We start from the raw sequence: 26658 nt of genomic DNA, 5'->3' as shown, positions 1-26658 counted from the left end.
ATATATATATATATATATATAAGTTTATAAATAATTGAATGCAAATCCATTTGAAAATGAAAATTGTATTAGAAAATTATTCTCGAATCACATACAATTACTCTTAACATTCGTATTCTTAATTAAACAGCGAGCGAATAGTTTACTCAAGAAGCAATAGGAAATTATTCAATATATTCGATATTATTAAATTAATATTATTTAATTTAATTTTAATGTTTTACAAAAAAGAATTTGAGTTTAATCATAAGATTTAATAATTTAAGTAACAATTCATGTCTTTTTGATATTAATATCAAAATATAATAAAAAATATATGATAAAAAATAAAATATAATAAATAGAAATATCTTCTGAATAATGAATTATATTCCATTAATGATAAATGTATCATTTAAAATAACATGCAATTTTTATATAATTTTTATATAATTTTTGTTTTGTTTTGAAATATTATTATTAAAATATATTGAATAAAAGTGATAGATATAATTTTACATATTACACTTTTATTAAAATTATTATCACAAAATATGAGGTACTTCAATATCATCAATAGCGAGATCGTCAAGCATTTCTTCAAGAGTAATTTGTGGACAACTAGGATCAGATAACTCATTTGTGTCTATTGGAATTGTCTTCATGCGATCTTTAAAAATATTTATGTTTTGTCTCATTTCTGGATCTTCTTCAATATCTTCCAGAAACTCATAATAATCACTAAAACATAGATTATAATATAATTTTGAGTTTTAAAATATAATTTAATTTAATTACAAAAGAAAAAAAGAAAATTTATACTAATTATACTATTTATACTATTATAATTATACTATTTATTTCTATTTCTAAATTTAAAAATTTTTATTTTTAAATAAAAAATTAGTTTACTTATTATCTGTAGTCATATTGTCCTTATCCGATAACATATGTTTTAATTTCCAAGTTCTCATTCTGCGTCGCGCAGCTCTATCATTTATATAATTCTTCTTTGTTAAAATTATATCTGGGACTAAATCTTTATTTAATATTTCAAAATTTTTATCATTAATATTACTGTCATTAAGAGCATATCTAAAAATAAAAATCATTTTTTAATTTTTAAAGTACTAATTATCTGATAAAATAATAATTTACCCTAAAGCAGTATCGCCAGGTTTTAATACATGACCAAGATGAGTGCGTGTATGAATTAAATTATCATTTATTCCTAAATCACAACTTCTAACTAACCACACATCTGCTATTACATGCTAAAAGTAAAAAAAATTAATTAAAAAATAAGTAATTGCTTCAAAGAGAATATTATAAATGTATTCTTTTAATAACATTCATGATATTCATGATTAATTTTTAAATTATTTAATATATAATATATACTTTATCTGAAATAGTTCCTTGTCCAGGAAAAAATTTTCTATCTTTAAATTTTATTTGTTCAATATCCATTACTGTATATTCTATTAATTGCTTTGGATCACAAATACTATTAAAAGCATGTCTCCAATAAAGTGAAGCATTTAATTCTGCAACTAAACAAATAAATAATAAATAATAAATTAAAAATTTGAAAATTTTTAAAAATCAAATAAGAGTAAGAGTATCAAATTTTAGGAAATTATACCTACTTTGCCCAGATGATACATCTATTAAATGTATGAAATTTGTTATCTTGTATACTAAGCAAATCGAATTTATTCCTCCAAGTTGATGACTTAATTTTCTTGGAAGACATACTATACTATCTCTTGATATTGGGACTATCTCCACACTATTCAAAAAATTAAATTATACATATTAAATTCAACTTATTGTAATTATTAATTTATATGAAGATAGTAAATGAAAAGAAATAGTAAAATAAATTATGAATTAAAAGAAACCGTTATATTTTATTTTATTTTTACATTCATAAAAAGAATAATTTTAAAAAAAGGGGAAATATTTATTTTAAATACTCATTAAATTTTGTTTTCATAGAAATATTGATTTTTATCTAACATATTCCTATTATATAAAATTAATATTTCTTTATCATTTTTCTTTAGTAATTATTTAATCATAATTATTTTTACCTGTATGTAAATTTATAATTGTAAATATTACTATGAATATCATGTGATATTAATTTTTTAGAATGGTCATATCGACAAGGTATAACACTTGAAAGAAAATCAACCATTTTGCGTGCTGTTGCTTCGTTTGCAAAAAAAAAATCTAAACCCTCTATAAAAATTATTTAATATATAAAAAGTTATAATTTTTATACTTTATTTTAATGTTTTTCAGTAATTTAGATTTATTACCATGAATAGGTTTTATACCCAAAGTATGTTCGTGTGCTTTATATTTTAATATTAGTTGCTCTAAATAATAAAATGTCTTTTTATTTGTTGCTCTCTGCCGTACTTGTACCTATTAGAAATAAATCATAAATATTTATACTGTAACAAATTATTTTTATTCTAAATCATTATTCTAAAGAAATTTAATATAAAATCTTACCAAAGCACGCCAATAATCTTTTGCTTCTGTTCGATGACAATCATTACACATTTGATGATTTATTGTGTATTCAACTATAAATACTTGTTGAAGAACTGCTCCTCCTATTACTTCAGCTTGTACTGTTAATTTTACCTAAAAATAAAGTATAATAATATAATTTTTACATAATAAATTATTATAAAAAAGGTACCTTTAATCTCATAGAATGAGGTTCTGTCCATACAAATCCAGCATCAATTAATTTTACACGATTTAAACCTTTTAATTTTTTCAAACACAATGTTAATAATTCTCTAGATTCTAATGCTGCATGAATCCATTCTCCAGGTGGTTGTAAATATCTAAAAAAGTAAAAATTTCTTAAGTTCTATTTAATATTTATTTCTAATTAAAAAAAAAATATATAAATTATATGTACATATTATGATAGAATAATATATTGAATATTTTTCTATTTTATAATTTAAAATATATAATTTAAAAAAAATGATTAAAAAATTTAATAAAAAAATATAAAAAAAAATAAGAAATTTAATAAAGAATCAATTCCTTTGATATATTAATTATTATAAATAACATTTTATAGTAACATAAATTTATTATTAAATATATATCTGTATCATTAAATATTTTTCAAATGTAAACATTCATTATTAATAATAAATTATGCCAATAATCATAACAAAATTATAAATTATAGCTAGATTTAAAAAAAAAATTAACAAAAAATAGCTAGATTTAACAAAAAAAATAGTACATATTAATTTTGAATGTGTAATAAATAATATATTGATTTATCAATATTTATTTAAATATTTAATATATATATTTATATACGAGGATTAAAAACTAAATAATAAAAATATTATACAAAATTATATTATGTTACCTTTCACAACCTTTGCAAAAATGAATTGTTGCTTGCTTTGGAATATTCTCAGTAACATCTACTTGAGTTCTTAAACATGCCACGCACATATTTGCTGGATTAGGTTCAATACTAATGCCACAAATACAACATAGTCTAAAAATAAAATCAGAGTATTCACATTTTTTTAATTTATTTCATTTTTGTTTTAAAATTTATAAATATAATAAATTTCATATTAAAAAAAGTTATCAAAATTATCAATTTATCTTATATAAATTTTACAATTATTGATGTATGAGGTCATGAGGTTATATTTACTTACATCATTGATTTTTGTCGAATTGGCTCATTTAATAATTCCATTATTGATACTTATTGTTTTATATTTTGTAAATAATTTCGTTAAATTCTAAAATTAAATATATTAAATTAGAAATATATAATAAAAATGATCACATATATATTAAATGTAATCACGTGTAAATTAGTACTAACTTCAGGTTTAAGATACTATTGAATATTTAATTAAATTATTTGTTAAATTATCTTTCAATTTTAAAATAATTTTTATTTTATTTAGATTGAAACGTGATCAATTTTAATTTTAAATTATTTTTTTATTTTTTTAATAATATTAAACAGAAATCATAATATATTTAATATTTATTGTTATTAAATTGACATTGCTGCAAAATTGAAATAATTAAATAATTAATAATTTTAATTTTATATATTATTACCAATTTTTATTTTAATTTTGATAATGCAATGATAATTAAATCTTTAAAATATATGAATAATTGAATAATATTGAAAATAATATAATTGAAAAATCATAAATGAATCATTTTAAAAGTGTCTTATCTAGTATTGACAAAGTTTATGACGTATTTAAAAGAAGCTACTTTTGTCACTACCATTGTAGTATGTACGATCAAGTGATAAAGGAAGAGAGAGTAGATAATATGTTCATCTTATTATTTATTCTTCGTTGTTAATATATTTTTATTATCTATAAATTTATTATGAAAATGAGTGATCAATTTTTCAAATAAATAGTTTGTAAATTTGATACAATATATTGAAGTTAATTAATATAAAATAATTGACAAATATTAATATTATAACTATATATTATTACAACGTATGTATTTTATATATGATTTAATATATAAATGTTAAATTGTTATCAAAAATACCAAAGTTAATATTTGCATATGTATACATATACATATTTTAATTATTTTTATTTTTTAAATTTTAGATTTGTTAATTATAATATAGCAAAATGGCACCAGTGCCTTTAGAGGGTCATCAAACACCTGTAACTAATAATATTCCACAGGAAGGAAATCGTGGTGGTTCTATTTCTCTTGGCATGCTTATTGATTTCATTATACAACGTACTTATCACGAACTTACAGTTTTAGCTGAATTGTAAGAAAATTTATATATATTTTTATATTATATTTCATATAAATATAGTGATTCAGATATGTATTTAAATAATAGTAAATTAAGTAAAAAATAAATAAATTAAATAATAGTAATATTATATTATATAAAACAGAAATTTATAAAATAGAAAAATTAGAAAGTGATAGAATTAATATATATGATATATAAAATATATTTACAGATTACCTCGAAAAACTGACATGGAACGCAAAATAGAAATTTACAACTTTTCAGCTAGAACTAGACAGTTATATGTACGTTTATTAGCATTAGTTAAATGGGCTAATAGTGCTTCCAAAGTTGATAAATCTGCGGTATGTTATATATTAATTTTTTTATTTTATATTTCAATATAATTATATATAATAATTTATATTTTGATATAATTGATATATTAATAATAGGAAAATAAGAAAAAATTTTTTTGACAGCATATAATGGCATTCTTAGACAAGCAATCACTTCTTTTCGTTGATACAGCTGATATGCTTGCAAGAATGGCTCGTGAGACATTAGTACATGCAAGGTTACCTAATTTTCATATTCCTGCTGCAGTGGAAGTTCTTACAACTGGAACATATAGTCGTTTACCAGCATGCATAAGAGTAATTTATAATTTTAATTTTTTTATCAATAATTGTATAGATATATTAATATATTTGTATAATTTTTTTCATTAAAATAAAATATTTATATAAATATATTTATATATAAGTTACATTAAGTTTATATACATATATATATATATATATACATATTTTCATAGGAAAGAATTGTTCCTCCTGATCCAATTACACCAGCAGAAAAAAGAAGTACACTTCAAAGATTGAATCAAGTTATTCAACATAGATTAGTTACTGGAAATCTGCTTCCACAAATGCGTAATTTAAAAATTGAAGCAGGAAGAGTAACATTTCTTGTAGAACAAGAATTTTCAGTGTCACTTACAGTAATGGGAGATGGTCCAACAGTACCTTGGAGATTATTAGAATTGGAAATCTTAGTTTCAGATAGAGAAACAGGAGATGGAAAAGCTTTAGTGCATCCATTGCAAACTCGTTATGTGCATCAAGTATTATTTTTTCTAGTAAATTATCATAATTAATTCTTTATATTTAATATTAAAATAAATAATTTTAATTACAAGGTGGTGCAATCAAGATTAGCAGAAAGTTCAAATCCATTATCGGAAGTTTATCATATTTTGCATTATTTTTGTCAATCACTACAACTAGAAGTACTCTATTCTCAAACATTACGATTAATACGAGATAGATTGGATGATCATATTCATGTGGATGAATATACACCAGGAAAATGTCTTTCAGTCTCATATTGGAGAGAATTGACTAATAAAGATCCTCGATCAGAATTAGGCTATAAATTAACAGTGCAGGTGGACCAACATGATCCTGCAAGACCTCTTGCAATAGTACATATTCCATCTTTAGGTAGCAAAGAAAGTGAAATAGCAGACAGAGCAATTAGATCAGATCAATTATCAATGGAATGTTTATTAGTGCATACAATATATGTACGTACTAGAAGTAGATTATTAGATTTAAAGCAAGAATTGCAAACGATGTTGAAAGATGTTGAATGTACTCTAGCTGGTTCACCTGCAATTCTCTCTGTTCCAATTTTGCAACCTTGCTTAAGAGCAGAACATTTATTAGTTACTGTTGATACACATACTGGAATGTTGCAATGTCATGTACCTCAATATGAAGTTCCGTTGATTCCGGAATTAACTGCTGCTTTAAATGGCGATCATTCTCGCCTTCCGACTTTAATATCAGAACTTAGGTAATATTTCTTCAATTTTTACTTTATTCCATATTTTTCTTTTATTTTGTTTTATTTTTATTTGATATTTTAGATTTTGGATAACACAAAGACGATGTGAAAAAACATTACAACATCTTCCAGCAACTTCTCATGAACGTTTACCAGTTCTTCTTCATCCTGATCATCCAATATCAAAAATTAGTAGACATCGGATGTTTATTCAACTTCATCGACATCCTACAGTTATTTTAATAGTGGCGTTTAAAGAGAAAGAAACTTCACCATGTGAAATTGAATGTTCATTTTATCTTGCTGTAGTAAAACATAGTTCTATAGAGGATGATCCCCATGATGATAGTATTGAAACAGAAATTCCAAAAATGTATTTAAAAGTTCAAAGTTTAATTGAATTTGATACTTTTGTTATAACTCATGGACCTTTTACCAGTGTTGACAATGGTTAGTTTTTAAATTCAGTATAAAATTTTAGAATAATAATGTTTTCTATATTTTTATTTAATAGAAAAATGAATAAAATTGTATTTAATATATTATAGAAACTCCTGAAACAAGTAGTTTGAAACGAAGAAGTACAGGACCTAGTGGAAGATCTGATAGCAGTACTACATTGCAAAACAGAAGGTCTAAGCAACCTGCATATTTTATTCCTGAGTTAGCACATGTGGTTGCACTTTGTGATGAAAGGATACCTTTTGTAACATTAGCACAAGAATTGACTAGAAGAGATATAGCTCATCAAGGGCTTCAAGTAGAGGCAAATGCTACTGCATTAGTTTTGAAACTAGTTCAATTACCTGCTCCTTCTGCAGGAATAAATACTAGTTGTGCCTGGTATGCTCTTCTTAAAAGGTTACTCAGTGTTTCAATTAGAGTTCAAGGTAAAGGTATGGCTAAAACATGGATGGCTGAATTTGTATTTTATGGTAGCCCCTTATCTAGTAGTCATCCAAAAGAACAAGGTAATATTCAATAATTTAAAGAAATAATATTATATATATAATAAATAAATAAATAAATAAATATATATATATATAATATATATAAATAAATATTCGAATAATCTAGATAATCTCTTTAATTAGGATTGCGAAGACCAGTATATTTCCAATATGAAATGGGAACAGCAGATACTATTTCGCGTACAGTAGATGCAATACTTAATGATTGGGCTCAAATTGTACATCTTTATTTTATAGTACATGATTTAGCAGAATATTTTAAAATGGGTAATTTTAAAATTTATTAAAAAATAATATTGATTTAAAAATTACATATATAACTAAAATTATTAATTTAGATGTTTCATATTACAGAAAAATATAATCTGCGCAATATGGTTAGTATAAAATTATATAATTATAGTAAGTTAGTTTTAACTTATGGTCCTAATCGTGGAGCTACTGTTACTGTGCAATGGAGTACCAATGACAAAGCATTTAAATTGACATTTGGAAAAAGTAAATATTATTTAATTTATATTGATTAACTTATATAGAATGTTTATTTTAATAATCTATATAATTTCTTATTATTTTATTATTCATATTATTTTTTTATTAATATATTATATTCATAATTTTTTAAATAAATTATAATCAATTTTTTTATAATATTTTTTATAATTTATAATATATAAGTTATGTATAATATATAAATTTTTTAATTAATGTATTTATTGTATTCATATGTAGGTCCAACTAGTACTATTACTAATGCTCATTCAATTATGAAAGAACAATTGGAGGCTCATTTAAATAGACACAGAAATTTAGCTCAACTTATACATATTCTTCATGAAACACTTCAACCTCTTACATCAATTAGCAAATTGCCTATAATTCCACAACTTTGTGTTTATAATTCGGTATGATATTAATATTACTTATTTTTATTAAAACTTATTTTATTATATTTTTTATTTTATTTTATTGTATTTATTGTTTATAAATTTTATTATATCTTTATAGAGACCTCAAGTGCCAGTACAAACTTTCACTATTATGCCACAATGTGTAACTCTAGTCAGAATTGCATATCAGGGTATGTATTGTTTAGAACTTCGTCTGCGAGGAAGTGGTTTAGTGAGCTTACGGGATGGAGCTTATAGCCGTTTTGATAGAAGTTACGTTGTAGATGAATTTACTCCTACACAAGGTCTTAAGGTATTAAGAGAATTTAATTTATTTTAGAATACTAAATTACATATATTTTTTTTTTAATTTATTTTAATGATATAGAATATGATATAATATTTTGATGTATGATATTTTATTTTTGGTAATTATACTTTTTTTTTACTAGGCTTTTTTATCTAAATATGTGGATGAAAGTGCAGTTTCTCGTAGAAGATCTCAGTCAGAGGATGATAATCCTCCTTCTCCTGTGACAATGGATAGTGATGGAGGTAGTGGAAGTGGAAATGTAGGTTTTTTAAGTCATCATAGAAGTGGACCTCAGTCACCTGCACAACAGAGAGATGGATTAAGATTTCATCCACCTTTGACTCCACCTTCTGGTAGTAATCCTCATACTCCAGCTAGTCCACATACTGCTAATATATCACAGGTAGCTCTTATTAAATTATATAAAATTCGAAACGAAATTTTTTTTTTAATTTTCTTTAAAAATTTTTTTAATTTTTTTTAGACAAATCAACATCAAAGTTTTGGAAGTAGTCCAGCCACTTCTTTCAATTTGGCTTCACCACCATCATTACCGCCAAATACACCTAATATGTTACCACATCCTTCACCAGGCTCCGGTTTAGTTGCTAACAGTCCTTTAAATCCAATGCATGTTCCTAGTCCAGCTGGATTAATGCCAACATCTTCACCAGGACCATGTAGTAATGTTCAAGTGGGACATTCTCCTGCAGGATCTTTTATGCAAACTGGTAAAAAGTTATTTCTTATTATATGAGATATTTTACAATTATAATAGTTTTAAATTATATAAAAATGTCTTTTATATTATTCAAATATTAATAATCAATCGAAATTGTAATTGATCTATATATATATATACACACATATATTAATAAATATAGAAATATCAATATTTTTTTTTTTCCAGATTTTTTTCGTTAAATTTTATTAATTTGCTAATTGCTAAATGCATTGAAATTTTTTTATTATAATGATTATTTATTTAGGACACATAGATGGAAGTCCATTTCCATCTTCACAAAGTATGGCTTCTCCAGCAGCCTCTAATTGGCCAGGGTCACCTAGTGTGCCTAGACCATCTCCAGCACGTCCTACACAAAGTCCGGGACATGCATTGCATAGTCCTCAAGCCTCTGATCATAAAACAGGAACTCATATTTCAAGAGTACTTCCACAACGTTCTTGGGCAGGTGCTGTACCTACACTTTTAACTCATGAAGCTTTAGAATTGCTCTGTTGTCCTTCTCCACACCCTTCTGGACTTCCTGGGCCTGATCTTTCACCGCTTGAAAGATTTTTAGGATGCATTTATATGCGCAGACAATTCCAACGATTCATACAAACTGATGAATGTGTACGAATTTTATTTTTTACTTAGTTATATTTTATTTTAATAAATACAATAAAAATTATATTTTAAATCATTTTATAGTTAACAGCAGTAAATAGTACAGAACCAGGAGTTGTACACTTCAAAGTAGAAAGTTTACAATGTCGAGTTGGCTTAAATCCACAACATTTACAATCTCTTCATATAAAAGTACAACCTCTTCCAGATCATAAAGATCAATGGACGCTTGAAGAATTACAAGTAATAATATTTCATAATTAAAATTTTAAAAGATATTGTTTCCTTCTTTTTAATAATTTTATAATTTTTTCTTTTCACAGATCATAGAAAAATTTTTTGATACAAGAGCAGCAATACCACCATATAAACCAAACACACTCTCTGGTTTTGGTAGAATGTTAAATGTTCCATTTAATGTGTTGAAAGATTTTGTACAAATTATGAAATTAGAATTAGTACCTGGGTTAGCACAACAACAACAACTTAAATGGAATGTACAATGGTGTTTAAGAATTCCTCCTTCTGGAACTCCAATTGTACCTACTGGCATGGCTGCTATATTAGTTTGCAGAAATAAAATTCTTTTTTTTGTATGTATATATAATAAAATTTTTCAAAATTTTATTTTAAGATAATATTTATATATTTAAATTTATTATACTATTATTATTTATTATATTTATTATTTATTATTATTTATTATATTATATTAAAAACATATTAATTTATTATTTATTTTATTTTTATTATAGCTGCAAATAACAAGAATTGGATTACCATATCAAGGAGAAACACCATCACTTGTTTTACCTCTAGTTTATGATGTTAGTACAAACCTAACACAATTAGCAGAAAAAAGGGATCCAAGTCCAGCTTCTGCAATGGCAGCAGCATCCTTACAATTAAAAAGATTTGCTGAATATGGTGCAAATCAATCTGAATGTTCTCTCTTTCCTGCAGTTAGAGATTTACTTGCCAATTTGACTCTTCCTTCAGATCCTCCAGTCCTGTCTCAGGTAAATACTATATTTTGAAATTCGCAATACATTAAATTGGAAAATTTCATTATCATATATTTACAAATATTTACAAATATTTATAAAATATTTGAATATATGATTAATAAAAACATATAATATATACTAATGTAACATTGATTAAGATTTATTAATATTTTCAAAATCATTGAATGATAGTTTCATAATATCTATTTGGCTAAATAGTCAATCTATTTGGCTATCAATACTAATGATAATTTTTTTAATAATTATTAATTATATATAAAACAATGAAATATTAATGAAAATTACTATTTACAGGTTCCACCAGCTGGTGGAACACCAACACAACAGATTCAAAGTCCTGCAATGCAATTACATTCTCCTATGGCTGGAAATCAAGGTCCTCCACAGGCACCATATGGAATTCAAGGTATGCCTCCAATGGGCATAATGGGTGGACCACCTCAATAGGACATGCTTTACTCTCCTAACCCACTCAATTTACCGAATCAGTCGACTTGGATCAACTGAACGTTTGTAATATCTATTTTAAGAATATATAGTGGGGAATTGTAGGAGAGTTATTTCATCAAGAAAACTTGTTTTTTAAAAGCTCATACTGTAATATTATTTGTAAAAAGAAACTATAATCAAAAAATATTGTTCATACAAATTTACATAGTTCATACATTATAGATATTGATTCTTTAGATTAGTTCTTAGATTTAAGGATAGATGGATCATATTTCATTTTAAAATAATTTATTAAAGTATTGCAATATTTACTTTCAATAAATTCCATCTATCCTTTAATAATCTTGTATTTTTACATATCTATGTATTGCTATACTCAGGATTTCAATTGCAAAGAAAGTTATATTTTCAATTTTTTATCTATAGTACAAATCTCATGATATTGAAGTATAAACTATGAAAATATTAATTATTTATAAGTTTTTTTCAATCAATCAATTGACATATTTTTTAATTTAGTAAAATGTAAAAAAAGTAATTATGACAACTAAAATATTCTTTTTATTACAAAACAGTGACTGTGATATTAGTACAGATATAAAGTGAATTTTACGAATAGATTATGAAATAATAATTTAAAATTATTCATATAATAAATATAATTCTTACATATAATTTAAATTTAATTATATTCTTTATAAAATACACATTATATTGTATATGCAAGCATCCTTTTAATAATAATATAATAAGAGCATTTCAAGTGCTATTAAAAATTTTAATATTGTGACTATATTATTAGACATTTTTAATAATAATAATAATAATATTTCTTTTCTCATTTGTTTTAAAAATGTTAATGTATTTATTATTAAATACTATATTTATTTTTAATTATTAAACATTATTATTATTAAAATAAATTTTATTAATCTATTAAAACAAAATTTATTAATCTATTGATATTGATTTTATAACAATGTGATTTTTATAACAGTATTTAAAATATAAACATTTACAATTTCGTTATTTTTAAAAATAAAAATTAAAACAATTATTTTTTATGTGCAAGTTTAAAAAATATTCACAACATATTCACAAATTATTAAACTTTTAAGAATAATATTTTATTAATTATTTTATTAAAGATTTTAGAATTATTTTAAGTAATATTGAAAAAATATATATTCTTATATTCTATAATTATAAAAAAAATCATTTATTTAAGATTTCAAATACTAATAGTATATATATATTAATGTAGGATAAATATATTATTTTAAATTTTGAATTTATTTATGAACTAAATTATCTATCTATCTATTTTCTAAAATAAATATAATTTTTATAATATCATCATGGAATTTTATAAGAATAATTGTAAGATAATTTCTCCTTTGATTACTCTATTATTTGTTTAATAATGATATGATATATAAAATATTTTCACTAATAAAATATTTTTTTACTTTATAATTTATACATATTTTTTTTTTATAATTAGAAGGAGTTTTATAATTAGAGGAAAAAAATTATCAAGTTTACAAAGAATACAAAATCTTTATCACTTGTACATTATAAAACAATGTAAAATATACATTATAAAACATTACAAATTTTTATTATACATTTTAATTATCTTATTAAGAGGAAGATTATGTGTCAACTATACACATTAATGTATATATAATATAGTAAATATAACTTAATAAAATAATATAATGTAGTATTAATTAGTTTAAATATATGTACATACAAAGTAGTTCAACGCAAGCATGTGTAATTTTTTGTATAAAATGTTATTTTTAAACTTTTTATTTGATTTTGTACTAGTTTGTTTTTAAAATTAAACAATTTTTCATAAGATAGATTAATTTTTTCATTAAATTAATAACTATAGAAAATTTTCTTTGAAAAAATGAAATAATTGTGAATCTAAAAATTTTATACTTTAACTATTAATCCAATCAGAATAATTCATAACTTTAAATCATTATGAAATATAAGAATTATTTAATTATTATTATTTAATTACTTAACATATTCAATGTTATGAATTTTTTAATAAAGTAATAAAATGTAATTAAATAAATGATGAATATATCCTAGGTTAGTTTCAACTAAGTTTAAACCAATTCTGTGAATTCGCTTCTGTGAAGAAAGGAGCCAAGAAGATATGAAGAGCTCACTATTAGTGTACGAGGTCAACAGCAGCACCAAGAAGTTAAAACTGCAAACGAAAATGTTTTTTGCGCGATATGAACTGACAAATGATTGCGTGAACTGCTCCAGTTCGTTACATTATAATTACAATAAACTATCCGCAAAAATTATTTTACAATATTAAATATATAAAAATTTTAATAAGTTATAATATAAATGTATAAAATCTATTTTATGAATACATATATTTTTTCTCAATTAATAATATTATTAATATATAAAATTAGAAATCAAAAATATATTTTCAATATACAAATATTATTAAAAATAGACAATTAATTACAAATTTTAGTAATATTTAATCAAATATTCAAATATTAATAATTTGAATAATTTTATTTTAACATTTATTGTTTCAAATTTATTCAATATTTATAGTAATACTGATAATTTTAGTTATATAAAAAATTATTCTCTATTTTTTTTTTAATTTGAAAAAATTTTTAATATCATTGAAATATAATTAAAATAAAATAAATATTAGCTTTATTTTAATTCAAAAGCAGTCTGAAAGTGAAACGCTTAATCTTCTACGTTTAGTTGAAAACATAAATACATTTTCATTGTTGTTCACCAAGCCTGTTTCGACGATACGTCGATGCAAGCTAAAAGAATGTTTTTAATTTAATTTTTGAAGAAAATTTTTATAACTTCTTAAAAATCTTATCTATTCAAAAAGATAACATTTTTTAATTATCATCTCGTAATCTTACAAATTTATATGTAATTTGAAATATTTTTTTATGATTTAAGAGGCATCAGTGAGAAGTGCAAGCCTACCATGTTGCGGTCGCCAATAGCAGCATGCCAAATGCAGAGCTAAAATAATAACCAGAATTTCGGCAAATGCTAATCCAGCTGCAACGCCGATTACTATAGCTGCATTTTCTTCAATTGTCCTCATTATTGCATTATAACAACCCTATAATATTTACACAATATTTATATATTTTTAATAGTTTTTGTATATTAAATTAATTATAATTTTATTATAATTTAATCTCTTTTTAATATTTTCTAACCTCCTTATAATAAGAATTATTAGAAGTAGGACTAATAGGACAAGATGGATCCTTTAAAACAGTGTTCTCTTTTATACAACATGCTTCAGGTACAATTTTATCTGATGTCCAATTTGTGTTCTCTCGAAAATCCAAATAATTTTCCACTCCACAACAATGTAACTAAACATATAAAATATATCTTTTTAAATATATAATATATATATAAATTAATAATATTTATAATTATAAGTTTTATTAAAATTTATTTATTTATACTTATGAATTGTAGCATTTGTTTATGTTTAAATTTTCTTGATTAATGAATCATATAAATTTTTAATAACCTGTGTCATTATACCATCCCATGTTATTGTAATTGTTTCTGTTTTATCAATATTATTGGCATAATATTTGATTGTAGATTTGAGAAAATTTCTTGTATTTTGTTCTGCCTAAAAATCATAACAAGTAGAATGATATAAATTTTTATTTTGGATTTTTATTTTGTTACTTTAAATTACAATAAAAAAACTCACATCTCCTTTAAGACCAAAAGCCAAACCTACTACAATACATTCCAGGATCAAAACCACAAGAATAAGAACACCATACTATAATTAAAGACTTAATTGTATCATGTGCTATTAAAATTTAATTTTTTAAACCATAAAAACTTACAATACAAAGAAGACACCGAGATTCAAACATTGCTCCACAATATCCAAGAAAACTGACCAAAAATGTCAATGCTCCTGCCAAAATCAAGATATATGATATTATCCTGATGACATCCGCATCCGTTTTATTCTATAACAGAGTAATCTAACATAAATTTATGATTAATTATTATAATATTAAATAATTATTTTTAATATCAAATTATTTCTTTATTATAAAAATTTTAATAAAATTTTTGATTTGTTTAAGTTTAATACGAAATTTAAAATCTTAAATAAAATAATATTAATAATTTAATAAATCTTAAATAAAATAATATTAATATAAAATAATATTAATATATATATATACAACAAACATAAAATATTTTATATATTATTTAATTTTATACATAATAATATTAATGAATTTTCTCATTGAGAATATACAATATATATACATAATAATTACAAATATGAAAATGAAAACCTATACGATAAAAACTTGCGAATAAAAAGTGAATTTCTTAATATATTATTTAATTAATGACAATATTTTCATATTGCAATTAACGAAGAGAGAATTTGTTAAACAATATTTTTTATAGCTGATAATTTCTTATTCTTTTTATAATTATTTAATATAATAATTTATGAATAATTTTATAATTTAATTAATAAAATGATATCGAATAAAATTTTTCTACATAAAAATTAATAAAATTAGAAGTATTACCTTTTTAAATTAAAATTTAAAATATTTTTTTAAAATTTACCAGAATGTCTGATTGATCGAGTTTGCCAATGAGATCGGCAAAAGAATTCCTATCGGCGAAGAGCCAAACTCCAACTGCTAATGCAGCACCTCCTGCTACCTATAAATGAACAAATAATTTAAATGTAAATAAACTTACTTATTTACAAAAATTTAAAAATTATTATTACATAAAAATATGAAGTTAAAGATTAAATTATTTTCTATTGATTATATATTATTAAGTGATTATCTTATATAAAGCGTGTCATAATATATTCAAATTTTTTATCTGATATTTTCATTATAATATAATAAATACTATTCAATACAATAAACAATTATTAAAACAAATCTTATAAAAATATTTTATGGAATTTTATACTTTAATAATAATGAAAATTAATTTATGTGTATTAATATAATCCTTTCTTTATACTTACGAAAAAAACGAAATTGAAGAAACATAGAAAATACTTGGCACACTGTGAAGCACAGCCCATTTTGGCTTGTTCACTGAAATATCTGCAACTAAACAAAGTAAATATTGTTCAATACTTCTGTATAAACAATATTATAACATTCTATTTTAGTAATAATTTATAGAGTTTCGTTGTTTATGATAAATTGTTAAATTGTTTTTTTTTATGCATATCACTTAAAATATTTTCTACGATAACTTAACAAAAATTTAGTATAAAATTAAATATACATATATAAAAATTAAATCTCACTTTAAGAAAAATAAATTTTTCAGAAAAGTTTTTACATTTTATTTTAACTATTATTTTAACATATGTTTTACAATTTTATTTTTAATATTATAACTATTAGAATTAAATATGATGGGATTATATAAACTGGAATTTAATTATAAATCTAAATCAAAACTTAATTAAAATAATTAAAATTAATTAAAATTTCAATAATCTATTTTAAAAAAAACAAAAACTTGTATTATTTAGAACATCTTTATGCAATGCTCCAGTTTCTCAATTAAGACGTATTTCTCGTTGAAATCATCGTAGGCGGGAAACAAAGAGCTGCGAAAATTAGTCGAATTAAACCGAATTCTTGTTAATTAAGAATATGTCCTGTATTCATAGTCGAATATATCATATATCAAAAGATATTTTAATACGTTTAAAATTATTTGCAATTATTTACGAGTTCGCCAATTTCGATATCAGATCTCGTAAGAAAAAAATTATACAATAATTTCGGTATAATTTAAATAAAATATAAATCTTAATAAAATATAAATGTAAATATAAAGAAAAATATACATTTTGCAAAATTACAAAGATATAGAAAAAAGTATACAAGAAGGAAATGAAAGTGATACATATAACAGACAGGAAAAGAAGGAAGAAATACGTGTAGGAAAAACAAATGCGATGCGTACTTTCATATAAATAATAGTCTATATATATATATATATATATGTAATTGCAAGAATAAGTGATGTAATATTATTAATAACAAAATGTGTATTGCATGAAGAAGTTTTGATTTTAAGTAAACAATTTTACGTATTAATATCATAATATCATAATATCTATTATTATTATTAATATCCATTAATTTAAATAAAGACATCATATAATACAAATATATAATGATTCGTTTTAATTTAATATAAATTGAAATTATAAACATTTTGAAGAAATTCGAATGCCAATTTATATTTATATTGTTTAATTTTTAACCATACTAAAAAAATTAAAAAAAATTATTAGTTCTATTATTAAAAATTAAAAATATCATCAAATTGATATCATAAAATTGATATATTTTTAGTTTTAAATAAATGAAATAACATTTCATGCCACACATTATATGTAAGATCAAAATATTTCTGAATAACATTCAATAATTTGATGATAAAAACAGTTAGAACGCAAATATTAACGCATATAGTTGTATTTATTTTCTAGACAAATAGAAACGGACCTTGAACATCTGAGATTTATAACCTTGAAGATTGTCTTTTATTCGATGTAACAATTGACAATCCGGTTTCTTCCTCTGTTAACATTTCATAATTCGCCCTCATACTAACGATATATCACCACTATATAATTTTTATATTACATTTCAAATGTATCATATAAAATGTGAACTTGCAATGACACAATGAAACACATTGTGATCGTTCATCGAAAAAATTCATTACTGGTAATTCCTCTTGCTTTATATATTTATAATATTTACTTTATTATTAATCCTTTATTTATTTTAAAAATTTGAAACTTCTAAAAAATTTGAAAAATTTCTACTTTCATTATTTTTCTGATTCGAAACATATGTAAAATAAGTATTCTTAATTTCAAGAATTTCGAGAATTTCGAGAATTTCGAGAGATTTGAGATTCAAAAGTTTCGAGATTTTACGAAATTTTCGATTCGACTTTTGCAAATTTAAAATCAGGTTTCGATCCATACTTGGTAACAGTATTTTACGTGACAAGATATTTCAGAATTAAAAATATGAAATTTCTTTTCCGCCAAATGTTATATGCTCGACTGGTATTAATATTAACAGCTATTTGTTCGGCATTTAATCCATTTAATTTTAGCGGTTCAACGAGTTTGACAACTTTCAATGATGACGTAACAATGTACCCGTAAACGTATCGTATCCTCGTTGCATAATACAAGCAAATATGCAAGCTAAGAATGCACTTGCACGAGAAATTCGTCAATCATAATGATTTATTTTAATAAATCCAATATGTCTTTTTAAATACAACTTTCCTTATATATAAAGCAAATGTGTATAAGGTATATTATTTGAATAAGTAATTCTTAACTTTAACATTGCACTACAATCTTGAAGATTTGTTTTCAGTGACTAAGGAATAACAAGGAAAAATAGAACTCTGAGTCATTTTCAACATTTATTGCGTTTCAATTAAATGGAAAATAAATATTTCTTTTACATTTAATCAGAAATAAAATGGAAAAACAGTATTCATTAAGTGGAAGCAGACATTAAATAAGTTTAGACATTAAATAAGATAAAATTTATTTATAAAAATATTTAATATTTCTAATATTTGTTTTAATTTGTTTTTAATTTTTCGCAACTTTATTCTTTAACTTTATTCATCACAACATGAAAAAAAAAATATGATGATATTAAAATATATATTATCTTCACGTTAAATATTATAAAAATTATAAAAATTATTAATAAATTGTGTACATATATAGAAATATAAAATATTATTAAAATAAATATAAGAAATACAATGAATATGAATTGATCACTGCTACATACAGCTACAGTAAATGCAATAAGCATAAAAAAAACTTGCAAGTTGCAGATTGCAACCTTCTTGTAAGCAAGCAATTGGCAAGGTAAATTCTCGTTCAAAGGACAATGACACGTAGAAAATTAGGTCACCAGACTTGATCATACCCGGTCAACAGGTCGCTTTTCTTTTCCCTTAATCGTTACTTTCTGCTTTATTCTTGTTGGATTTGCAATACGAACGTATTAATATCTTTCACTTATTTCTTATTTTTTTTTATATTATTATATTATATTATTATATTATTAAGAGATAATTATGGTAATATAGTATGATTAAGTCCATTTAATATTTTTTAATATTTTAATATTTTTTAAAATTTTATTCTCTTCTCATAAAAATAAAATCGTATAAGATAGTTAAATCATCGAGATAAATAAGTGATTTATAAAAAATAAAATTCCAGCAAGTTATTTTAAAAATGATATATATATTAAAAAGAAGAAAAAAGAATATATAAAAAGAAACGAAGATTCAAGTTTTCTCATAATGATATAATTTTCTATGAATTTACTCCTACGTAGAGTATTCAAATAGATGGTACATCACATGAATATTACGTGAACATAATCCATCATTAACACCATTAATTATGTAAAATTCTCTATTTTGTACGAGTTTCATGAGAAATAGGCAAGAATGCGTTTACGAACGTGTATTAAGTACAGCGTGTATCATTGTAAATATGAGATGATTGATTTAAAATCTATTTTTATTAATTTGATTTTATATATTTTATACTTTTCTTTTTTATTAAAAGATATTTTTTTATAATTGTTTAACATATATACAGATATTAATATTCAAATAATAAAACAGTTACGTAATTTTTCTAATTAATTTTATATATTATATTATAATGTGTTACTAGGGTATAAAATCTATTCAATAATTAAAAAATCTAATTCCTATATAAAATTTTTAATTTTACATTTTAATAAAATAACATTATATTTAATAAAATAATTTTGTTTACATTATAATAAAATAATTAATTATTAATATAATTATTAATATTAATTATTAATATAAAGAAAGTAGTAATTTATAGAATAATGTATTATTATTGAGTCAAAACTACAAGATAATAATTAATTTTTTCTTTCATGTACGTTACAGATACAAATATTAATTATACAACGATATATTTATTAATTTATTTCTTTCAAACAAATAATACAATACAAAATATCTTAAGATATTACAATTTCTATCTGGAATTACGATTTTTGAAATTATTTAAAATTATTTGAAATTTTCTTCACCTCTGTATTCGATGTAATTGTATCACGTATTAATTATTCCAATTATAATACGAATAATAATAATTGAACAATCATGAACGAATTAACCGTGAGAAATATTAATTCATCGTTTCGATCGCAACGGGGGACGAAACTATCGTAGCAAAAGGGAGAGGAAATCAGCTGAGCAGCTCACGAAATAATCAGGAAGCTATTAGACCGAGTTACATCGCGGTCCCGTTGCAAGTGTCCGCTTTAGCTTTCCTATCACTGTGTTCTAGCTGGTAACGTAATACCAACTTTTATTATTAACAATTTCTCATCGATTGATTTATCGAATGATTGTCGAATGATTCAAATTTTTTGTTTCAAGATATAGCATTTCATATTTAACGCTAAAATTCATATGAGAAATGAAAAATTATTTGATATATAGTATATTGATAAAATTTATTGAGGCACTACATTGCATTGTTTCTTAATCATTTTTGAATTACGTGAATTGAATCAAGAAACATGAAAAAAATCAACAATATTTTTGAAACGAATAACGACTGATTTTAAGTAAATCTTTTCTAAAGATTACAAATTAACTTTTATTTGCTGCGCCATAGAATATCCTCAGTCTCATATATATATATATATATATATATATATTTATTTATTTATTTATTATATTACTAATATTTGAATATATATATATATATATATATATATATTTATTTATTTATTATATTACTAATATTTGAATTTTAAATGCCTTTAAATCTATATCTTATAATTAGATATAAGATTAAAATGTATAAATGAACGTTACTAATGAAAAAGATAAAATTATCTAAATATATACTTATTTACTTAATACTATACCCAGTAATCATTAAGGATTTTGTATCATTTTAAATAGAAATATAAGATATACATATATCATTTTTTAAAATCATATACTCATGAAATGGAAAATTTAAAATAAAACATTTTCATAAATAGAATAATCTACTATTTTCATTTAAGGTTTAAGCAACTTCTAAAAGAGAAACTCGTCAAGTTTTGTTGACTTAACGGTATTGATTCCAGGTCATGTTCAGTTAATGAAAGTGTATAGACATTGTATATTATATAGAATAAGTAAAAATATTTTCTTTTTTGTATTTTGTTTCTCTTATTTTTAAAAACTTGATAAAAATTTTCGTAATAAAATAAATGGAATTTTGCTAAGTGAATTTAAAAATTCTAAATCATCTAATTATCTTAATTAATGTAAAATTAAAAAATTTAAAAAAAAATTTATAATCTATAATTTGTAATTTGTGAATTTAATATAATTTTATTTATATTTATATTAATAATATTATTTATAATAATATTTTAATTGTAATATTTTATTATTAATTAGAAATTTTTCTATATTTTTTCTATTAATTAAATTTTTTATTACAAAAAAAAGTTCATAAATAGATGAATCAAATCGACCATCATTGTTTCTTTATGATAAGAATTGTGATATCACAGATTTAAGATAATTTTTTATTAAAGAAATTTTATTTTGAAATTTTTTACTAAAAAAATTGTATCAATTTTTTTAGTTAGTTTAATTTTATCCTTATTTATGATTTCAGTTTGAAGGATTTATTGAGGTTACTTATATACATATAATGTTATATTTTATGGACATTTCTTGAAATGCGATATATTTGTGCATTTTGTAAGATCAAACAAAATTACTCTTTATATATATGTGATATATTTTCATTCAAATTAATTTGAACATGTAACTTAAGAAGGGCATTGACATCATAAAGTGGATGCCATGTGTCGTCATGGATACACAATTCATCACAAAAATAGATTTTTCTTTTTATTATTTATTCTTTATCATTTGCATTGAATATTCACTATGCGTAAAAATTTTCGAAAACTTTAATTTATGATGTATATATACACATTTAAGAGTAAAACTTTTGAAAGAATATTTTTCGCAAGTGTGACTTGAGTGACTGTCCGATAGTAACTTTCACTGTCCAACATCATTTAACTGTTGGATTACAATTACTCTCAACGCAATATCCATTTATAAAAAATGTTCTCGAGAATTTCATTCTTAAACATATTTGTATCTTCATATAAAATTTTCTTTAATGATTGATCATCCGAGTTCAAGATAGATCGTAGAATGATATGATAATCCATGTTTGGTAAATTTAAACTTAATTTTTTTTATTTAATATTAGTCGAATTATTGCTGAATTATTGAATCAACTGGTCTAAAAATTATCTAGCATCAAGAAAGATTAAATATCTTATTACATATATAGAACTCTTTACATTAGAACTTTTTATTGTAATCAAGACAAGAGAGGGGAATACAAAGTATTAATATATTCATGTTATGTAACATTTTATAAATCGAAAAATTTTAAATTCATAAGAATTTATTCTCTTTTCAATTTTACTATATAAAAAAAAAAAAAAAAGGAAATGAAAAAAACAAATAGTCGTAATTCAATATTCAAGAACAGATACTGTTTAAATGCCATTATAAAATAAATTATAATAATATTTCATGAATAATACATATTACATTATTTTTTTTATCTAAATTTGTTTTCCTAAAATCATTGATTTAATTCTGATATAATAAAATATTAATTAAAAATAATATATCATTTTTATTATGAGCAAATATTCATTATAATTGAAAAAATTTATTCATTTTAATTAAAAAATATTACTATACTAAATTAATTGTTTCCGTCAATTTAATTATAATTTAAAATATAATTAGCAATAATAAATTAAAACAAAATAATAATTTTTTATGCTAAACTGTAAAATTAAAAAATATATTAAAAATTATCAACATACACAAAACAAAATATTTCAATGATGTAATATTATTTATATTTATATATTATATTTATATATAATATTATTATTATGGTTATTTATAAAAAAAATCATATAATATATACTTTTTTAAGATAATAAACTTATAAAAAAATACTAAAACATGTTCTTTTATTTGCAAAAAAAAATAAATATATATATGCATAAATATAAAGATAGAAGACAAAGAATAGAGATAAGATCAGAAATAGAAAGAGAAAAAAATAAAAGAAAAATAAAAAAAGAAAAAAAAAAGAAAAAATTTCCAGGAAAAGTTGTGCATTTCGTTATAAAATGAATATAAAACAATTTTAATTATAAAATTCGATTATCAAATTAATTTCGATTTTAATATATTATTATGAAAAAAATTTAATATATTATTATGAAAAAGAAAACAAAATGATCAATTGATAAAAATGTATACTATTTCGTGAATTTATTAAAATTTTTACATAGAATATAGGATTATAAGATTATAAGATTTGAGATATGTAAGATAAAATAATAAAAAATAAAAATAAAAATGTTACAAAATATCATAATATAAAAAATAATAACAGTATGAAAAAAAGGAAATAATAAAAATACGAAAATTATTTATTTAGAAAAACTAATATTAATAAAACTAGTAAATATATTTTAAATAAGATCATTTTATAAACTTAATGAATCAAATTTTCATTTTATTTTTAACAAATCATAAAAATCAATATAAAAACATAATATAAAACAATATAAAACATACTTGCGATTTAAATTGTAATTTAAATATATGTCACGTCTTTATGCACGATAACTTGGAATTGAATATATTAATATAATTAAAAAAATTTTATAAATTAATTTCATAATTTCGAATCATTTTGATCACAAGATAAAATTAAATTATTATATCATTTTATTTAATTTTAATTTGACAAAAATAATAATAAATTCATAACTGAATAGAAAATTAAGAATTTATTAAAATAAGTAAATAAATATTATAATAAAAAAAATTAATGATTATATTTACAAACGATATATTCATATTTTTATCATAATTTTTTTTCATTTAATTTATATAATTATACAGAGAAATTAGTTATTTTAATTCTTGATTTTTTTATAGAATTTCATAATATTTCTAACACAAACGATAAATATTGATTCATTTTAAATACAATTTGGTATTTTGTAATTTGATATATTACGCAAATATGCTTCATACGTATGTATATAAAAAAAGGAATAAAATATATAAAAAGTAAATTTAAAACAAAAATAAAAAAGAATAGTAATACATCTTTTTATAAATTAAAATAGTTTTTATAAAAACAATATTTTATAAAAACAATACTTTTATATTTAGTATAAGTATTGAAATGAAAAATAATTCTTAACTGAAAATAGAGAGATAAAGAGACAAGCAAAAGAACAGATGACTTACGTTTATGATATAGCAACTAAGATTCTTTGGTAAAAGATTCCAAGAATTAACTTAATACAAATAATACACTTCACACGTCACTATTTATCATCATTATAAGAATAATAGAATCAAATTGTAATAATTTTATCGGCTTCATTCGTACTAATAAATTCTTTAAAATATAAGTAAGAAAAGAAACGTCGTCCCCCTATGCTGTTTGCCGCGCATCTACCACAGATACCTGTCGCGGTAGTTCTCCTACCAATGGCGGCTTTACTGTGATAGGAGCTTTGTTGACTAATCAGTAGTTAGCATCTCAAATGTAGACAAATCACATGATTGAAAGTTTTCGCGCCTTCACATAAATATATAAATACATATATCTATATATATCTTAATAGAACATATATATTAATTATTATATTATTTTTTTATTTAATATTATAAATGAAAAAAATTTTATTAATTAAAATATTAAAAATTCAATGAAAGTATTGTAGATATTTTATTATAATTATAACAAGTTTTCCATTTTCTTACATATTAATACATTACATTTTTAAAAACTGAATTTTTAAATCATGTTCTGTTTACACATGTACATAAATAATATATATTTTTTTTTATAAATTTAACTGTTTATTTTTATAATTTATTTATATATGTGCTTACAATGTATCAATATTATATATATATATATATATATAGATTATCCATATTTAATTTTTATTAAATAATAATTATTAGTTTTTTTATAACATATTACTTAAAATATTTTTTAATTTCATATTCAAACAAATAATACATTTTTATATGCATTAATTTAAAATACAATAAATGAGCAAATTTAAAATAAAGATTAATTTATATTATTATTTATTTAATTTAAATATAAAATAAAAAGAATGATTTATTTATTTTAAATTAATTTTAAACATTAAACAATAAAAATATTGCAATATTTTACGTAATAATTTGTACATACACTTTATATAATAAATTTGTATTTAATCAAGCTTAGAAACACAAATAATTTTTTAATTTCAAATATTATATATATATATATTTATAAATATATATATATTTTATTCAAATATTATTTATTTTCATTGTTTTTTATATCTAAAACATGTAATTTTGTAAAAATCATTATCTCTACAAATCATAACAATATTTTTTAAATAAAGCAACTATTAGATATTCTGAGAATGAATACTAATATATATACATTTTTTTTTATTGCATAGTAAATCAGTTTCTATATACATCTACATATGTAAAAAATTTCAATATCTTCAATTATCTATTTAAAAAACAATATATTAAAGAATTGAATTATTAAAAATGTGTAACATAAATTGAAAATCTGAAAATATTTTAAATATTTTAAATTTATTAATATTAATAAATAAATATATATCATATATATATTTATGAATAACAATTTAAAAATTTACCAAAAATTTGATTTGTGATTAAATAATTATTTTTGATTAAATACAGATTTTACTAATTTCAATATAT

General features: G+C 21.3%; 3 protein-coding genes across 5 annotated transcripts; 1 reads left to right on the top strand and 2 right to left on the bottom strand.

Annotated features, from left to right (window-relative positions):
- Positions 1–490: 490 nt before the first annotated feature.
- Positions 491–3842, bottom strand: LOC122717114 (60S ribosomal export protein NMD3). Its single transcript, XM_043940863.1, has 11 exons — positions 3702–3842; positions 3398–3532; positions 2699–2849; positions 2506–2640; positions 2307–2415; positions 2076–2226; positions 1629–1771; positions 1381–1532; positions 1138–1253; positions 892–1074; positions 491–720 (listed from the first exon to the last, which is right to left on the bottom strand). The coding sequence occupies exons 1-11, from the start codon at positions 3740–3742 to the stop codon at positions 525–527; spliced, it is 1512 nt and encodes a 503-aa protein (XP_043796798.1). The 5' UTR covers positions 3743–3842; the 3' UTR covers positions 491–524.
- A 621-nt stretch (positions 3843–4463) lies between these two features.
- LOC122717120 (mediator of RNA polymerase II transcription subunit 14) lies at positions 4464–14778 on the top strand. Of its 2 annotated transcripts, none has more exons than XM_043940872.1 (20): positions 4464–4523; positions 4644–4816; positions 5019–5151; positions 5269–5442; positions 5604–5909; positions 5985–6643; positions 6717–7084; positions 7183–7605; positions 7729–7872; positions 7960–8103; positions 8338–8510; positions 8614–8808; positions 8948–9211; positions 9293–9539; positions 9798–10165; positions 10244–10402; positions 10483–10752; positions 10915–11178; positions 11515–11593; positions 14614–14778. In XM_043940872.1, exons 2-20 carry the CDS (start codon positions 4668–4670, stop codon positions 14658–14660), a joined length of 4566 nt encoding a protein of 1521 aa, XP_043796807.1. In that variant the 5' UTR covers positions 4464–4523; positions 4644–4667; the 3' UTR covers positions 14661–14778. The 2 variants fall into 2 exon arrangements, with proteins under 2 accessions (XP_043796807.1, XP_043796806.1); XM_043940871.1 differs by having other exon boundaries at positions 11482–11593.
- On the bottom strand, positions 13484–25351 carry LOC122717121 (tetraspanin-1-like). Of its 2 annotated transcripts, none has more exons than XM_043940875.1 (9): positions 25153–25351; positions 16718–16805; positions 16297–16395; positions 15543–15671; positions 15401–15475; positions 15209–15316; positions 14883–15044; positions 14641–14782; positions 13484–13867 (listed from the first exon to the last, which is right to left on the bottom strand). In XM_043940875.1, the coding sequence occupies exons 2-9, from the start codon at positions 16775–16777 to the stop codon at positions 13842–13844; spliced, it is 801 nt and encodes a 266-aa protein (XP_043796810.1). In that variant the 5' UTR covers positions 16778–16805; positions 25153–25351; the 3' UTR covers positions 13484–13841. The 2 variants fall into 2 exon arrangements, with proteins under 2 accessions (XP_043796810.1, XP_043796808.1); XM_043940873.1 differs by lacking the exon at positions 13484–13867 and adding an exon at positions 14307–14465.
- Between the last annotated feature and the right edge of the window lie 1307 nt (positions 25352–26658).

Source organism: Apis laboriosa, unplaced genomic scaffold, assembly GCF_014066325.1.
Source record: "Apis laboriosa isolate Shangri-la unplaced genomic scaffold, ASM1406632v1 scaffold4_cov146, whole genome shotgun sequence".
NCBI classification, from domain to species: domain Eukaryota; kingdom Metazoa; phylum Arthropoda; class Insecta; order Hymenoptera; family Apidae; genus Apis; species Apis laboriosa.
This window is presented reverse-complemented; position numbering and strand designations above follow the sequence as displayed.

Bases quoted from the DNA above. Each gene is read 5' to 3' on its own strand.
- LOC122717114 (XM_043940863.1), bottom strand. From the start codon at position 3,742: ATGGAATTATTAAATGAGCCAATTCGACAAAAATCAATGAT. The intron at 2,227-2,306 runs GTAATAAATCTA...TAATTTTTATAG, and splicing joins GGGTATAAAACCTATTCATG to AGGGTTTAGATTTTTTTTTT. The intron at 1,533-1,628 runs GTAGGTATAATT...TTATTTGTTTAG, and splicing joins AGATGTATCATCTGGGCAAA to TTGCAGAATTAAATGCTTCA.
- LOC122717120 (XM_043940871.1), top strand. From the start codon at position 4,668: ATGGCACCAGTGCCTTTAGAGGGTCATCAAACACCTGTAACTAATAAT. The intron at 5,443-5,603 runs GTAATTTATAAT...ATATTTTCATAG, and splicing joins GTTTACCAGCATGCATAAGA to GAAAGAATTGTTCCTCCTGA. The intron at 11,179-11,481 runs GTAAATACTATA...TACTATTTACAG, and splicing joins ATCCTCCAGTCCTGTCTCAG to GTTCCACCAGCTGGTGGAAC.
- LOC122717121 (XM_043940873.1), bottom strand. From the start codon at position 16,777: ATGGGCTGTGCTTCACAGTGTGCCAAGTATTTTCTATGTTTCTTCAAT. The intron at 16,396-16,717 runs GTAAGTATAAAG...GTTCATTTATAG, and splicing joins TCTTCAATTTCGTTTTTTTC to GTAGCAGGAGGTGCTGCATT. The intron at 15,476-15,542 runs GTAAGTTTTTAT...CTTTAATTATAG, and splicing joins CTCGGTGTCTTCTTTGTATT to TATGGTGTTCTTATTCTTGT.